Source organism: Anolis sagrei, chromosome 4 (assembly GCF_037176765.1).
Source record: "Anolis sagrei isolate rAnoSag1 chromosome 4, rAnoSag1.mat, whole genome shotgun sequence".
NCBI lineage: Eukaryota > Metazoa > Chordata > Lepidosauria > Squamata > Dactyloidae > Anolis > Anolis sagrei.
The window spans coordinates 116,105,117-116,123,469 of NC_090024.1; the positions used below are offsets into that span (position 1 = coordinate 116,105,117).

General features: G+C 41.0%; 1 protein-coding gene across 2 annotated transcripts in view; it reads left to right on the top strand.

The window, feature by feature from the left end:
* Positions 1-977: 977 nt before the first annotated feature.
* Positions 978-18,353, top strand: part of UCHL5 (ubiquitin C-terminal hydrolase L5) — a 29,937-nt gene continuing 12,561 nt past the window's right edge. Inside the window, exons 1-7 of one of the 2 annotated variants that reach the window (XM_067467605.1) lie at positions 978-1,267; positions 10,467-10,530; positions 11,236-11,341; positions 15,174-15,299; positions 15,413-15,474; positions 15,566-15,696; positions 17,486-17,549. In XM_067467605.1, the coding sequence (XP_067323706.1) occupies positions 1,186-1,267; positions 10,467-10,530; positions 11,236-11,341; positions 15,174-15,299; positions 15,413-15,474; positions 15,566-15,696; positions 17,486-17,549 (635 nt within the window). In that variant the 5' untranslated portion in view covers positions 978-1,185. The remainder of the gene's footprint in view (positions 1,268-10,466; positions 10,531-11,235; positions 11,342-15,173; positions 15,300-15,412; positions 15,475-15,565; positions 15,697-17,485; positions 17,550-18,353) is intronic. The other variant, XM_060774532.2, reaches the window with a different exon arrangement.

Below are 18,353 nucleotides of genomic sequence, written 5' to 3' on the forward strand. Positions count from 1 at the left end.
TTGGTCCTTGTACAGATTCCTCAGGAGAGAGACAAGGTGGCGTGGTATGCCCATCCCACCAAGAACTTGCCACAATTTATTATGATCCACACAGTCAAAGGCTTTAGAATAGTCAATGAAGCAGAAGTAGATGTTTTTCTGAAACTCCCTGCCTTTCTCCATTATCCAGTGGATATTGGCAATCTGGTCTCTCGTTCCTCTGCCTTTTCTAAACCCACCTTGAACGTCTGGCAACTCTCGCTCCATGTATTGCTGGAGTCTTCCTTGCAGGATCTTGAGCATTACCTTACTGGCATGAGAAATAAGGGCCACTGTACGGAAGTTTGAGCAGTCTTTCGCATTTCCCTTTTTTGGTATGGGGATATAAGAGAAGGCTGTGAGGAGATATGATAGCCATGTATAAATATGTGAGAGGAAGCCACAGGGAGGAGGGAGCAAGCTTGTCTTCTGCTTCCTTGGAGACTAGGACGCGGAACAATGGCTTCAAACTACAAGAGAGGAGATTCCATCTGAACATTAGGAAGAACTTCCTGACTGTGAAAGCCGTTCAGCAGTGGAACTCTCTGCCCCAGAGTGTGGGGGAGGCTCCTTCTCTGGAAGCTTTTAAGCAGAGGCTGGATGGCCATCTGTCAGGGGTGATTTGAATGCAATATTCCTGCTTCTTGGCATGGGGTTGGACTGGATGGCCCATGAGGTCTCTTCCAACTCTTTGATTCTATGATTCTAAGTTGATTTTTTCCAGTCTGATGGCTATTCTTGTGTTTTCCATATTTGCTGGCATATGGCATGCATCACCTTGACAGCATCATCTTTTAAAATGTGTGTATATGTACCCATAGAGTGTATATGCACAAAGTGTATATGCACCCATAGAGAGTTGAAGGACAGAGCGCCCCCCAATATGGCCGCCTCCTCCGCGCCTTGTTGCATTGCCAACAAGAAGCCGGGGCCTCTCTAGCCTCGCCTCTCTGTGACCAGCTTCCGGTCCCCTTTCGATCACCTCTCAGAGCGGCTCTCAGAGCCAGTCCGCCTGCCGCGGAGCCTGTCGGGAAGAGAGCGGCGTGCGCGCGGAGGGAGGATTCGCGGCGCGAGAAGCGGGGTTGACGGAGCCTCGCCTCTTCTCTCCTGAGGGAGGCCGAGGCCGGACGCCTTTGCCGCTGCTGCTGCCGCCGCTTCAGAGCCGCCATGGCGGGAGGAGGCAGCGCCGGCGAGTGGTGCCTCATGGAGAGCGACCCGGGCGTCTTCACGGAGCTCATCAAGGGGTTCGGTGAGGCTTGGGCTGCCCTTTTTTTGCCGCTTCGGAGGGGGAGGGGTTGAGAGCGAAGGCCCTTCAGACTGGCCAAGACCTCAGGAGCCCTCTGCTGCCTATAGGGCTCTCAGGCGCCCATTGCATTCTAAGTCTGATCAGATCTGCAGGTATTCTCTAGCCTAGAATGAAGGCAGTTTGGAAGCACATGTTATGGAGTCCTAGGAGTTGAGGCACCACAACTCTTTGACAGAGGAGGCCAAAGACCTTGTCAAACGACAACGCCCAAAATTCCCTGCATTGATTTTTTTTAAAGCTTTTATTATTATTATTATTATTATTAAACTTTGTTTGTACCCCGCTAGCATCTCCCACGAGAGACCAGATTGCCAATATCCGCTGGATAATGGAGAAAGGCAGGGAGTTTCAGAAAAACATCTATTTCTGCTTCATTGACTATTCTAAAGCCTTTGACTGTGTGGATCATAATAAATTGTGGCAAGTTCTTGGTGGGATGGGCATCCCAAGCCACCTTGTCTCTCTCCTGAGGAAACTATACAAGGACCAAGTAGCAACAGTCAGAACTGACCACGGAACAACAGATTGGTTCAAGATTGGGAAAGGCGTCCGGCAAGGCTGCATACTCTCACCCAACCTTTTTAACTTGTATGCAGAACACATCATACGATGCGCGGGGCTTGATGAATGCAAAGCTAGGGTGAAAATTGCTGGAAGAAACATTAACAACCTCAGATATGCAGATGACACCACTTTGGTGGGCGAAAGCAAGGAGGAGCTGAGGAGCCTTCTAATCAAGGTGAAAGAAGAAAGCGCAAAAGCCGGGTTGCAGCTAAACGTCAAAAAAAACAAGATTATGGCAACAAGAATGATTGACAACTGGAAAATAGAGGGAGAAAACGTGGAGGCCGTGACAGACTGCAGATGCAGACTGTGGCCAGGAAATCAGAAGACGCTTACTTCTTGGGAGGAGAGCAATGTCCAATCTCGATAAAATAGTAAAGAGTAGAGACATCATACTGGCAACAAAGATCCGCCTAGTCAAAGCCATGGTATTCCCTGTAGTAACCTACGGATGTGAGAGCTGGACCTTAGGGAAGGCTGAGCGAAGGAAGATAGATGCTTTTGAACTGTGGTGCTGGAGGAAAGTTCTGAGAGTGCCTTGGACTGCGAGAAGATCCAACCAGTCCATCCTCCAGGAAATAAAGCCCGACTGCTCATTGGAGGGAAGGATACTAGAGACAAAGTTGAAGTACTTTGGCCACATCATGAGGAGACAGCAAAGCCTAGAGAAGACAATTATGCTGGGGAAAGTGGAAGGCAAAAGGAAGAGGGGCCGACCAAGGGCAAGATGGATGGATGGCATCCTTGAAGTGACTGGACTGACCTTGAAGGAGCTGGGGGAGGTGACGGCCGACAGGAAGCTCTGGCGTGGGCTGGTCCATGAGGTCACGAAGAGTCGGAGACGAATGAACAACGAACAAGCATCTCCCAAGGGACTCGATGTGGCTTACAAAGGCCAAGGCCTCAACACAACAACAAACAATAACAATACTATTCAAAGCAAATTAAAAAATTAAAAACATAAGCAATAACAAACATTATACCATTACACAATAAAACCAGGGCCGGGCCAGTGATGGGTACAGGTTAAAAAGTGCTGGGTGTGGCTGGTGGTATGTTGGATTTCTGGGCAAGTGCAATGTGCAGAGAGTCTTAAACTCTAATAAAGTGCTTCTGGGAAATAAAGCTGGGGGTGATCCCATTCCGGAAAGGTACATCGGAACAGCCAGGTCTTCAAGTTCTTCCTAAAGACTGCCAACGTGGGGGCTAGTCTAATGTCTTTGGGGAGGGTGTTCCAGAGTTGGGGGCGCAACCACAGAGTAGGCCGTGTCCCTTTGCTAATGGTGTTTCGAAGAAAATTAAAAACTGGGCTGTTTGAACGGGCATTCGGATAAACAGCGCAATGAATATGATGAATACAGGAACGGAATTATGGACAACGGATTGGATTACGATTCTAGTTACGAGATGTTATGGGGCTGTTATTGATGTATTATTATTGTGTATACTATGCTTTTAATGATTTTAAATTGTATATTGTTTGATTGATTTTTTACCCTTGTTGTAAACCGCGTTGAGTTGCCTGTTGGGCTGAGAAACTGCGGTATACAAGTAAAGTAAAGTAAATAAATAAATAAATAAATTGTCCCCACCAAACACGCCTGCGACGCAGGTGGGATCGCGAGCAGGGCCTCTCCGGAAGAACAAAGGGTGCGCGTGGGTTCGTAAACGGAGATGCGGTCACGCAGGTAGGCAGGTCCCAAACCGTTTAGGGCTTTGTAGGTAAGCACCTGCAGCTTGAATTGGGTTCGGTAGGTAAACGGCAACCAATGGAGCTCCTTAAACAGACGGGTTGACCTCTCTCTGTAAGGAGCGCCAGTTAACATCCTGGCTGCCGCTCCTTGGACCAGCTGGAATTTCCGAGCTGTTTTCAAGGGCAGTCCCACGTAAAGCACATTACAGTAATCCAATCTAGAGGTGACCAAGGCATGGACTACCCCGGCCAGATCAACCTTTGCGAGGTACGGTCGCAGCTGGCGCACAAGTCTTTTATATATTTATCCATCAAAATGTATAAGTATATCCCCTTTCCCCTTTTTACAGCATTTTGGACAGAGGAGTATACCATATTTTACACAAATAAAAAAGAAGAAAAATCAAACACCTTAAGTGTACTTCTTATCCGTTTTTAACTTTCCCCAATTACAGCGTATATTACATATACCTGCACTGCATATCTTTTACCTACTTGTACAATATTATTTCTTTATTGTTATATATATCAACAGATTGGACTACTGTAATGCGCTCTACATGAGGCTGCCCTTGAAAACGGCCTGGAAATTTCAACTGGTCCAACAAGCGGCGGCCAGGTTTTTAACTGGTGCTCCTTACAGAGAGAGGTCAATCCTCATGTTTAAGGAGCTGCATTAGCTGCCGTTCATTTTCCAGTCCCAATTCAAGGTGCAGGTACTTACCTACAAAGCCCTAAACGGTTTGGGACCTGCTTATCTGCGTGACCACATCTCCGTATACGAATCTACACGATCACTCCAATCATCTGGAGAGGCCCTTCTCACGATCCCGCCTGCATCGCAGGCGCGTTTGGTGGGGACGAGGGACAGGGCCTTCTCTCTGGTGGCCCCCCGACTCTGGAACTCCCTCCCCAAGGACATTAGACAAGCCCCAACGTTGGCAGTCTTTAGGAAGAGCTTGAAGACGTGGCTGTTCCAGTGTGCCTTCCCAGAATAGGAATCTCTTAGCATCATGTCCCAAATGCACTTTATTAGAGATTTAAGATTGTCTGCACACAGCACTTATGTCCAAAAATCTACCCATTTCACCTGTCAGGTCCAGTATTTTTAAATTTTTATTCATTACATTTGGCCCGGCCTTAGTTTTAAATGCATCGTGGTTTTATTGTCCAATCTTTATTGCTATTGTATTATTGTATATTATTATTATTATTATTATTATTATTGTATTATTGTATTGTATTATGTTTATTGTTTTGCTTTATGAGTATTTATTGTTGTATTGCTATGCTGTTGTTTTATTGATGTGTTGGGCCTTGGCCTCTTGTAAGCCGCACCAAGTCATTCAGGAGATGTTAGCGGGGTATAAATAAATAATAATAATAATAATAATAATAAAATAGACCCCTAAAACAAACAGAACTTAGCTCTATTTATTCCATATATATTTATTTCATATATTTATATCCCACCCTTTTCCCCACAAGGAGGACTCAGCGCTGCTTCACATGAGCATCAGAGGATGCTAACAGCATAAATACCATAAAAATTACAATTCACAATAAAATCATTTTAAAACATTATACAACATCATCAGTAAAATTTAACAATAAATTAATAGATTAACGTGCCAGTAAAACCAAGCCGAGCCAGGAGAATCCATGTCGCAAAATCCAAATTTCCTTTTCCTATTGCCGCTGGCCTCTAATCGAATGCCTGGCCCCAGAGCCAGGTCTTCAGTTGTCTTCTAAAGGACAGGAGGGAGGTGGCCAACCTGATATCCTTAGGGAGAGAGTGGACTGCGTTTGCGAGAGTGGTGGGATCGAGAGCAGGGCCTCTCCTGATGATCTTAAGCTTCGTGATGGTTCATAGCAGGAGATACGTTCGGACAGGTAATCTGGGCCAGAACCGTTCAGGACTTTAAAGGTTAAAACCAGCACTTTGAATTGAGCCCTGAAGCTAATCGGCAGACAGTGGAGCTGGCGCAACAGAGGAGTGGTGCGCTCCCTGTACGCAACAACCTGGCCGCCAGCTGCTGGACTAATTGGAGCTTCCAAGAAGTTTTCAAAGGCAGCCCCATGTAGAGAGCGTTGCAGTAGTCTATTCATGGCCAAGTCAGACTTCCCAAGGAACAGGTGCAGCTGGTGCACAAGCTTCATCCTTCGTTTAATGTGACTCCTTCCACACAGTGGTATAAAATCCGCATTGAACTGACAGTGTGGACTCAGGGCCCTTCCATACAGCCATATAACCCGCAATATCAAGGCAGAAAATCACACTATAGCTGCTTTGAACCAGGATATATGGCAGTGTGGACTTCGATAACCCAGTTCAAAGCAGCAATTGTGGGATTTTCTGCCTTGCTATTCTGGATTATATGGCTGTGTGGAATGGCCCTGGGTTATCTGAGTCTACACTGCCATATATAATGCAGAATACCCACCAAGAGACCTCTTCCAGAAAATTAGAAACATTGGAGGTAAATTTCAGGCAAAAATTGGTATGATAAGAAACAAAGATGGCAAGGACCTAACAGAAGCTGAAGAGATCAAGAGAAGGTGGCGAGACTATACAGAAGATCTGTATAGGAAGGATAACAACATCGAGGATAGCTTTGACGGTGTGGTGAATGAATTAGAACCAGACATCCTGAGGAGTGAGGTTGAATGGGCCTTAAGAAGCATTGCTAACAACAAGGCAGCAGGAGATGATGGGATCCCAGCTGAACTGTTTAAAATCTTAAAAGATGATGCTGTCAAGGTGATGCATGCCATTTGCCAGCAAATATGGAAAACACAAGAATGGCCATCAGACTGGAAAAAATCAACTTATATCCCCATACCAAAAAAGGGAAATGCGAAAGACTGCTCCAACTTCTGTACAGTGGCCCTTATTTCTCATGCCAGTAAGGTAATGCTCAAGATCCTGCAAGGAAGACTCCAGCAATACATGGAACGAGAGTTGCCAGATGTTCAAGCTGGGTTTAGAAAAGGCAGAGGAACCAGAGACCAGATTGCCAATATCCGCTGGATAATGGAGAAAGGCAGGGAGTTTCAGAAAAACATCTACTTCTGCTTCATTGACTATTCTAAAGCCTTTGACTGTGTGGATCATAATAAATTGTGGCAAGTTCTTGGTGGGATGGGCATACCAAGCCACCTTGTCTCTCTCCTGAGGAATCTGTACAAGGACCAAGTAGCAACAGTCAGAACTGACCACGGAACAACAGACTGGTTCAAGATTGGGAAAGGCGTACGGCAAGGCTGCATCCTCTCACCCAACCTTTTAAACTTGTATGCAGAACACATCATGCGATGTGCGGGGCTTGATGAATGCAAAGCCGGGGTGAAAATTGCTGGAAGAAACATTAACAACCTCAGATATGCAGATGACACCACTCTGATGGCCGAAAGCGAGGAGGAGCTGAGGAGCCTTCTAATCAAGGTGAAAGAAGAAAGCGCAAAAGCCGGGTTGCAGCTAAACGTCAAAAAAACCAAGATTATGGCAACAAGAATGATTGACAACTGGAAAATAGAGGGAGAAACCGTGGAGGCCGTGACAGACTTTGTATTTCTAGGTGCAAAGATTACTGCAGATGCAGACTGTGGCCAGGAAATCAGAAGACGCTTACTTCTTGGGAGGAGAGCAATGTCCAGTCTCGATAAAATAGTGAAGAGTAGAGACATCAGACTGGCAACAAAGATCCGCCTAGTCAAAGCCATGGTATTTCCTGTAGTAACCTACGGATGTGAGAGCTGGACCTTAGGGAAGGCTGAGCGAAGGAAGATCGATGCTTTCGAGCTGTGGTGTTGGAGGAAAGTGCTGAGAGTGCCTTGGACTGCGAGAAGATCCAACCAGTCCATCCTCCAGGAAATAAAGCCCGGCTGTTCACTGGAGGGAAAGATACTAGAGACAAAGTTGAAGTACTTTGGCCACATCATGAGGAGACAGGAAAGCCTAGAGAAGACAATTATGCTGGGGAAAGTGGAAGGCAAAAGGAAGAGGGGCCGACCAAGGGCAAGATGGATGGATGGCATCCTTGAAGTGACTGGACTGACCTTGAGGGAGCTGGGGGTGGTAACGGCCGACAGGGAACTCTGGCGTAGGCTGGTCCATGAGGTCACGAAGAGTCGGAGACGACTGAACGAATGAACAACAACAACCCACCAAGAAAGTGTTACTGGTGGACTCCTATTCAACCGCACAGCCATTGTCTTGTGGGGTTCCTCAGGGTTCATTATTGTCTCCCATGTTGTTTAACATCTACATGAAACCGCTGGGGGAGATCATCTGGAGTTTTGGGGTGCGGTGTCAACTGTACGCAGATGAGGTCCAACTCTATCACTCCTTCCCACCTGCTACTAAGGAGGCTGTTCAGATTCTGAACCGATGCTTGGCCGCTGTGACAATCTGGATGAGGGCAAAAAAAAAGAAAAAAAAAGAAACTGAATCCAGAGAAGACAGGGGTACTCCTGGTCAGTCGTAAGGCTGAACAGGACATAGGGTTACAGCCTGTATTGGGTGAAATTTCATTCCCCCTGAAGCCACAGGTTCACAGCTTTGGAGTGATCCTGGACTCATCACTGAGCCTGGAACCCCAGGTCTTCGCGGTGACCAGGGGAGCATTCGCAGTCAAAATTTATGTGCCAGCTACGCCCGTGCCTTGGGAAGTCTGACTTAGCCATGGTAGTCCACGCTCTGGTTACATCCCGTATAGACTGCTGCAATGCGCTCTACGTGGGGTTGCCTTTGAAGACTGTCCGGACGCTTCAAATGGTCAAACGAATGGCAGCCAGATTGCTAACAGGAGCGGCGCTCAGGGAGCGTACAACTCCTGTGTTGCGCCAGCTCAATCGGCTGCCAGTTACTGAGCAGAATTCAAAGTTCTGACTTTAGCCTATAAAGCCCTAAACGGTTCTGGCCCAACTTACATGCCTGAACACATCTCCCCTTATGAACCATCTAGGACCTTAAGATCATCTGGGAAGGCCCTGCTCTCATTACCGCCTTCGTTACAACTGTTTGGCAGAGACGAGAGACAGAGCCTTCTCGACGGTGGCCCCTCGGCTATGGAATGCACTCCCTATAGATATTAGATCGGCCCCCTCCCTTTTAACATTTCTGAAAAAAGTCAAGATGTGGCTTTTTGAGCAAGCGTTTCCAAATGCAGAATAACTGACATAGGAAAATGGAATGATGACATTGAGACCAGACAATGTTTTTAACAAGAAGACACTATGAAATTATGTTTTATTGATTTGTTTAGTTTTTATTATATGTTATGTTTTTAATTATATTTATGATATTGAATTTTACCTTGTTAACCGCCTTGAGTTCTCACCACCTACGGGCTGAGAAAGGCAGTATACATATACAGTAAATAAATAAATAAATAAATAAATATATTCTATAATCAAAAGGGTCTTACTAGAGCAGGGGTCCTCAAACTTTTTAAACAGAAGGCCAGGTCACAGTTCCTCAAACTATTGGAGGGCCAGATTATAATTTGAAAAAAAACATGAATTAATGCTTATGCACACTGCACATATCTTATTTGTAATGCAAAAAAACACTTTAAAACAATACAATAATTAAAATGAAGAACATTTTAACAAATAGAAACTGATTAGTATTACAATTGGAAGTGTGGGCCTGCTTTTGGCTGATGGGATAGGATTGTTGTTGTGTGCTTTCAAGTTGTTTCAGACTTAGGTTGACCCTGAACGAGGGCCGGGTAAATGATCTTGGAGGGCCTTAGTTTGAGGATCCCTGTACTAGAGGAACAGTTTGAGTTTTTAATTCTAATAGATAAACTAAATTGACTATACTTGGAGAATATGACACATTGGAAGAGATGTACAATTTCCATTAAGAGCTCTCGTGAATGCAATTAAGCCAAAATTATGTTAGATGAAATAAGTCTTAACTCAGGCAAAACCTTGACTTCCTTAGTAACAGAATGGAAAAAAGAGCAAGCTTTTGTTAACTTGAGTGGTTAACAACTTAACCAAAATATATTTACAAAGCAACTATGCATCTCAAAATGTTGCTGTGTCTTCCAGTTCTGAAGATAAATTCACATTTATAGGCACCCCCCTATAACTCATAATAGTAGAAATATTAATCATTCTTGTAGTACCTCGGTGCTTTTTTCAAAACTTTGTAAATATGTGAATCCTCACACAACTTTCATTTTAAAAGTAACTATATTGTGGTTTAGCCACAACACCTGCATGTGGGAGTAGTGCATACTAGACAGCTCATGACAGGTCAGAGTTCTTCTAATTCCTTGGCTTGTTCTGTGAAAGAATTCACTCACCATGGAGCACTTTGTATTCAGAAAAGTGCTATAAAAGGATATTTACCATATATACTCAAGTATAAGTTAGTCTTATGGATAAGCAAAGGCAGGTTTGGGGGTCAAATTATGGATTTTTTATTTGATCCAGGGATATATCAAGGGTCATTACATACAGATGGAAAAGGATCAATAGCACTTTATTGCCAGCTGCCCTTGGTTGCCACAGCCATTTCCCTACCCAGGTATTCAAAAGGACAGAGAGAGTAAAGGAGAAATGTGTTTCTTTTAGGTTCTCCTGGAACAAAATAAACAGTTGCTTTTCACCACTCTACTCACAGAACAGGATGGCTCTTCTTTAAAAAAAAAAAAAATAAGAATTAAGGTACGGTACTCACACTGGCCTGTGAATAAGTTGACCCAGGTTTGTGATTGATTTGTTTTTACTAAAATTTCAAGACTACATGAATATACAGGGTAAACAAAAGCAGTTTAATTTGGAGCAGTATCTACCTTTTCATCTGGTATCTTCATAAAAGCTAACTTATTAAACAGTTTATCAGCAAAATTTTCTATACTATTTCAGGTTGCAGAGGTGCTCAGGTTGAGGAGATATGGAGTTTGGAGCCGGAGAACTTTGAAAAATTGAAGTACGTATATTTCCTACCCGTATTGTTTGTAGACATGTATGAAGAAATCTAGAAATATGTCCATATGTCTGTGGAAGGATTTAAAAGTGGAACATTATATTGCTGAAATAATTTGAGGAGGCAATTTTCATAGACCTTTATCTCTCTTTACAGTCATCTGTATCCTTCCAAAATTCTGTTCCCAATGTTTAGAACCTTCCATAACTGTTAGGAGGTATAGCTTCATTAGTTGTGGAAGTTTGGACTATATCTGCTCTTCTACCATCTCTCTACAAGTAGGGACATTCTGAGCAGAATATTAATCAGGGGATGCTATCAATAATAGAAAAGAAATTCTGAAACAACTTAAATTTTTGTACTTTGAGTTGTTATAGTCTTTGTCAAGAATGTGGATTGGAATTATTTGCTATATGTGTAGGCGTTTGGCCCAAGAATGTGAAGATTAATTCAACAATAAGATGCAGCAGGAGCAACATCCTACTGGTTTTTCAGAAAGACATAATACTTCCATCTGTGCCTCTACCAGTCATCACTGTCTTGTACTAGTGAAGCTGCTAAGAATCTTGTATTTGTGGTCCAGTAGTGTTAATGGATTTGATTTCAATAAGCATTTTCAATGTTATGATGTTACATATATTGGGAATAGTGACTTTCCATAAGTATATATATTTCAGTATATATTTTCCTCCTGCTTTCTCTGTGTAGGCCTGTTCATGGACTGATTTTTCTATTCAAATGGCAACCAGGAGAAGAACCAGCTGGCTCTGTTGTTCAGGATTCCAGATTAGATACAATATTTTTTGCTAAACAGGTACAGTAAGTTTACAAATTCTCTATATATTCACCTAGAGCATTTTCTGATTAAGAATGATTGTACAGGTTGGGTTGGAAAGATCAGATACAAATTACCACAGGCAAGAATTACAGGTTTGTATTATATGAATTGCAAGTATCACACACTCTTTTTTTTGTCATTCTCATGGAATAATGTTGTAACCTGTAAAGTTTTGCAGATTCTTTTGGAAGGAAGTCACTTGCATCTCAGTGTCACCAATTTCTAGTTAAATAAACATCAGATTTTACTGTAAGAAGATATTTAGCAAATTTATGGGACAGATTTCTTCATCCTCTAATGCTGAGAACACACGGATCTTCAAATCGCCTGGAGCATCTCGGATGGAGGGCGATTAATAAGTAATTAAAGATGATGATGAAATGATCTTTATTTGAGATATATATATATATACACACACACACACACATCAGAAATGAAGTAAGACTACTCTAAAGTCTTCCAATTAATCCAAATTGATGTGCACTGTGCTTTAGTTTGACACGAGAATATATTTTTGAAAAAAGATAGCACATAATGTAAGCCAGATTTCATAGAAGTTGGCAATCAAAACTTACATTTATCAATGTTCAGGTAGCATAAAGTACGATTTAGGTGGGGTTTTTTCGATCTTCCGGGAGGCCCTCCTTTTTCCCCTCTCTTTATCACAGGCCCGACTTATGGGAATGAGGGAGAGAACCTTCTCCTCAGTGCCCCCCCCCCCCCCGACTCTGGAATTCATTGCCCACTGAGATCAGGCAAGCCCCCACTCTAGCAGCCTTCAAGAAGGATCTCAAAAACCTGGTTTTCCATTGCGCCTTTGGAGAGTGACCTTACATCTTCTTTGTTCGCTCCCCAAAATGTTTGTCCTCATATTGTATTCCCCCCCCCCCCCGTCTATTCGAAGACCTGTCTCCAACACTCCATTTCCCAATGACTCTCTTACAAATATTTCTGTTTCATTTCTATCTCATCCTGAGTTTTTATCATTTTGTCTTGTTCATGTGGCCCGCTCATTGTGATTGTATTTTTGCACTGTTTTACTGTATACTTATGTTTTATTTATTTTATTGTGATGTCTGTTTTGTGTTCTTGGTTTTATTTTGTTGTAATGCACTGCTGGGCTTGGCCTCATGTAAGCCGCCCCAAGTCTCCTTTGGGAAGATGGTGGTGGGGTATAAATAAAGTTTGTTTGTTTGTTTGTTTATTTATTTATTTATTTATTATTGTTGTTGTTTTTTTGTTTTTTTTATATAACAGTACAAACTATAGCAAAATGTCAATATGTTTTTCTGGAATGGTGAGAACATAATGGAATGTTGGCAGCCATTATCTCTGTTACCTCCCACTAACAATTCCATCAGCCGTTATACGGAGTTACCCCTCTCTCCTATTCTAATGTTATGGCAATGATGCAAAAACTGTCGTTTTTTTGTTTCATTGTGTGCTTTGTCAAAATACATAAACTTTATAATTTGGGGCGCTCGTCTGCTTTAGCTGTTTCACTGCAAATGTCTTTAGAATTGGGGTGCAAGTGTGAAAAACAAGAGCTGGAATCTTACTGATTAGTTACCATGCAAGTAAATCTTTTGAATCAACTGTTAAACAATAAGTCACATTGGCAAATCCCATAAAATCAATCTTGGTGGAACTAAACCATGGAAGTCAGACAAAGGTACTCTTTCTGGTTCTTTAAAATAATTTAATTTGCATGAAGAAGGTCCTTTGGATTGGCAGTTCACAAAGCTGACACATGATGGCACCAAAACCATATTTAAAAGGGATTGTGATGAGACTACTTCAGTGATGACAAACCTTTTAGAGCAGTGGTTCTCAACCTGTGGGTCCCCAGGTGTTTTGGCCTACAACTCCCAGAAATCCCACCCAGTTTACCAGCTGTTAGGGTTTCTGGGAGTTGAAGGCCAAAACATCTGGGGACCCACAGGTTGAGAACCAGTGTTTTAGAGGCAGACAAAGTGCTCAAACTGGGTGGGGTGGAGTGGGGAGTGAGCAAGCAGGGGGTGCAGGCCAGGAGATGGGAGGGATGGTGTATGTGTATTTTGAATAGATTAATCTTTAAAACACTTTATTTCTTAATTTTTATGACATACATAACATGTGCTGTTGTTCATGCCAACAGTCCCTCTGGGCAGTTCCCAATGACAGACAATAATGAAATATTGTTTGTACTGGGAAATATAAACCTTCAATTTCAGATTGGCAACTGCTAGCATTATTTTTGTGATTCAGATTTGAATTACTCTTAATTGTGGTGTGTTTTGTTGTAGTCAGTGAAAACCAATTTCCTGCAATCTTTAGTCAGACCTGAACATGCCATTTATGTGGTGTTTGAGTTGAGTTCAATATGCTAATGTAACTTATCACAGAGTGTCATATCTTTGCTGTGTGAGAATTCAGTTTTATCAAAATATATGTACCTATTTATTTATTTATATACCGCTTTTCTCAGCCCTCAGGCGACTCAAAGCGGTGAACAGCATCGATACAAAACATCACGAGACAAGTATAGGGCAATTAATCTATAGTTGAATCCATTACCAGAGTATTAAAAATAACAGGGAGTCTCATTTGAAACAAAACAGGTGCTGCCATTGTGTATAAATGATAATGGATTAAATTGTCCAATTGTTTGATTCATATTATGGCTGTTACAGTATTCATAAATGACAGTTTAGTAATTTCTATAACTTTATTAATAACGGATTATTACCCTATCAATAGTGCCTGGAGCCCTTGAGTATATCTTTGGCAAGCAAACCACTGGTTAAATTCTTGTTTTGTAACGGGAGCAGCTTAATTAGCACACTTGTTTAAATTAGGCCACCTTGATACTATGTGCAATATAGTCTTGTAGCCTTCTATATGCATGCTCACAACTGAGTCCTATTAAGTTCATATTGGATTTATTTTTAGATAAGCATGCATAGGAATGTAGTCTGAGCCCTTATATTTTGTAGAAAACAGCTTTCAAGTCACGGAGACTAAGTGGGTACAAAGGCACTTCCATCTAAGCTGCCTTGAGTCACCTTTGGGTTCAAGAAAGGTGGGATAGAAATATAGTAAATAAATAATCTATGTTACACAGGCATTCGTAGATATAGAAAATTGTTGGATTAGGTTGTATAATAGCTTTCCCTTTTACTAATTTTGATATTCTTAGTCAGATTTAGAGTAGGAAGTAGATGGTTCACTTTTAATAAGAGTTAAGGTACAGTACTTACTGTAAATTAGTCAACTCAGGTTTTTAGGGTTGATATTTTTGACTTAAGATTTCTTAACATACGCAAATATATGTAGTAGTAGTAGTAGTTTTCTGTTTTAAAAGCCTGGTTTGACTGCTGAATGTTTTTTGGCAATTTATATTTAAAGCAGGAAATTTCTAAGTCTTCAGCTCATCTTATAAATGTTGTTTATAACTGAAGTAGTACTTTGGATTGTAGTCTAAGCTGCTGAAGGAGATGTTAAATTTGGGAAAGTTCATACAAGAAATCTTCTTAAGTAATGCTACCATGATAACTTTTGTTAAAATACAAAAGTATCATTTGTGTGTCTGCAGAATAATATATCAACAGTTTGAATTTGTTTTATAAAACAAAGCTGCTGAGTAAACCATTGTGTGTAAGAGGTGCAGACATCCCGTGCAAAGGATACTTGAATCACAGTATACATGTATGAAGAGTTTCTATTGTCCTTCTGTCAAAACGTACAGGTTGCAGTGGATTAACTTGAAGTGAGTGAAACTTGACTTATATATTTGATCTATACTAAATTATTGTTCACTCCTTTTCAGGTGATAAATAATGCTTGTGCAACTCAAGCCATAGTAAGTGTACTACTAAACTGTACTCATCAAGATGTTCATTTAGGAGAAACACTCTCGGAATTCAGAGAATTCTCTCAAAGCTTCGATGCAGCGGTATGTGAAATTGAATGTTTAGTTATGTTCACCTGTTCTTTGTTTTGCTTTGGTTTTTTGTTGTAAAAACCTTGTTCATGATCAATTAAAGAAATTTCTCATTTTAATTTTAGATGAAGGGTCTAGCATTAAGTAACTCAGAAGTGATTCGACAAGTTCACAACAGTTTTGCCAGGTAATACCCAGAACTGTGCAAATCATCCAGTTTCCTAAGAAAATGTTTTGTTTTATTTTAATTTTCATTCCTTTCTTTCACCTTCCTTTAGACAACAAATGTTTGAATTTGATGCAAAGTCAACAGCGAAAGAAGAAGATGCTTTTCATTTTGTCAGCTATGTTCCCGTAAACGGAAGATTATATGAACTAGATGGTCTGCGGGAAGGGCCAATAGATTTGGGTAAAATCTCATTTAGCAGTGTAATGTTCTTCCTGTTTTCTCATTTAGACTTTATGGTTGTTGTGTGTGTCGTTATATGATAGGATAGTTAATTGTGTTGAAGTATATGGAAAGTGAAAAAAGGTCCTTTAAGCCAAAATAGAATAATAGCTGTCACAAAATTCAAAGTTAATTACTGTCTAAACTTCCAGCGTTACTAGTATTTCTGGAATTAATAGTATGTTTCAGAGATCAGGATATAATAGAAGATTATAGTTTTAAATTCTGTAAAGCAAGCTGGATGAAAATGGTTTACATCAGATTCCCAAACTTTGGCCTCCAGATGTTTGAGATTTCAGTTCCTGAAATTCCTAAACATTGCCATACTGGCTCGAACTTCTAATGCTTGAAAAATAAGAACAACTCAATATTAAGAACCACTGGTTTACTCTATAAAGCATTTTAAAAATATCTTCTTACAGAATACAAGTGTTATAAATTCTCTTTTTTAATTCAACTGGAGAGTTGCTTCTAAATAATTTACACGTTTAAAAATAGCTTATAATATTGATTTAGTCAAATATGTTTTTCACTTAAACATCCAATTATTAATATACATCTTTTAGGAATGAGAGAGAACCAAATTATTCCACAGGTGTCAAACTCATTTTCATTAGAGTCCACATCAACCTTATGGTTGCCTTCAAAGGACCATTTTAATTCTAAGACTATATAAATTTATTTATTTATTTATTTATTTACAGTATTTTTATTCGCTCTTCTCACCCCGAAGGGAACTCAGAGCGGATCACGGAACACATATACAGCAAACATTCAATGCTGTCATACACTGACAAAACAGACAACTGTACATAGATAGAGGTATATATAGGCATTTCCATCTCCGGCATCTTGGAGGCTGTGTTCAGTTCTGGTCATGAGGAGCGGAGTGCTGTAGCTCCACTTTCCCTGCTGAAGAGCTTTTTTTTGTAAACTTTATTGAATCGCCGGCATTTTTATGGCATTCCCTTATGGGTGCCTTAAATACCTTCCCTATTGATCTACTCACATTGCTGTTTTTGAAAATTCTATGAAGGCATGAGCTGGGCTAAAGGCCAGGATTTCACCCTGACCCAGGCTTTGAACTGTCAACCTTTTGGTTGGCAAGATTTACTGCAGCCGGCAGTTAACCTGCTTGCTAAAGCCCGGCCCTAAAGGTAACTGTGTAGCCCTGGCATTGAACGCCTCACAGACTACATAAAACAACAACATGGGCCAGATTTGTGACATGTGTGATTCTTTAGACGCCTAAACCAGATCCCTGTCATACCCTCCAAATACACATCAGAGGGATATGAGACTGGTTTCTATTGTCCTTTAAACCTTTTTATTAGAATAAAAGTTTCGCTATCATCTGCATTTCCCAGATTGAAGAAAACAGCATTTCACAATATATTAAGAGGGGAGAATTTTAAGTAAACACATTTTTAACATAGAACTCCAATTAGTTTTTAAGTCATCTTGTGAGGGTTTTAAAAAGTTATTATTAGTCATTGCGGTTTTCATGCTATGTCAAAAATAAAAGTTTGTTGGTATTTTTAGAAAGGGTATATATGGCACCCCGAGGTTTTAAATATAAACTTTTGTGTTCTGCATGCAGGGCCTCCTGTTAAAAAAGTTCACATTGCAATTCTTTGAACTTCTCACAAAATTTGGTTTGGAAGCTTAGACCCCATCTACACTGACCATTTAATGCATCCAAAAGAAAAGCCCCTCATGTGCATCAGTATTGTGTGTGCTTTCATTTTAGGAGTATGCAATCAAGATGATTGGATCAGTGCTGTAAGGCCAGTCATAGAGAAACGGATACAAAAGTAAGCATCTAATTTATGACTGAGCTATTTTTTTTTACTGTGAAAGTGAATAGAAATCTAACATTGGAATGTTAGCTAAAGTTAATGTTAGAATGTTAGCTAAAGTGAATTGGATTTAATTTTTTCCTACCCATTTTTCTCTCTTGATTAAAGAGTGTCAGTTTTGGGGACCTACTTTAATTTGCCAGTCTTTATAAACATCTAGAGCAGTGGTTCTCAACCTTCCTAATGCCGTGACCCCTTAATACAGTCCCTCATGTTGTGGTGACACCCAACCATAACATTGTTTTTATTGCTACTTCATAACAGTCATTTTACTACTATTATAAATCATAATGTAAATATCAGATATGCAAGATGTATTTTCATTCACTGGACCAAACTGGGCACAAATACCCAATGCACCCACATGTAAATGCTAGTGGGGTTGGGGGAGGATTGATTTTGTAATTTGGGAGTTGTAGTTTCTGGGATTTATACTTCACCTATAATCAAAGACCATTCTGAACTACATCAGCAATGGATTTGAACCTAGTTTGCCACACACAACTCCCATGACCAACGGAAAACACTGGAAGGGTTTGGTGGGCATTGATCTTGAGTTTGGGAGTTGTAGTTCATCTATATCCAGAGAGCACTGTGGACTCACGCAATGGTGGATCTGGACCAGACTTGGCACAAATACTCAATATGTGCAAATGTGAACACTGGTGGAGTCTGGGGAAAATAGACCTTAACTTTTGGGAGTTGTAGTTGCTGTGATTTAAAGTTCACTACAATCAAAGAACATTCTGAACTCCACCA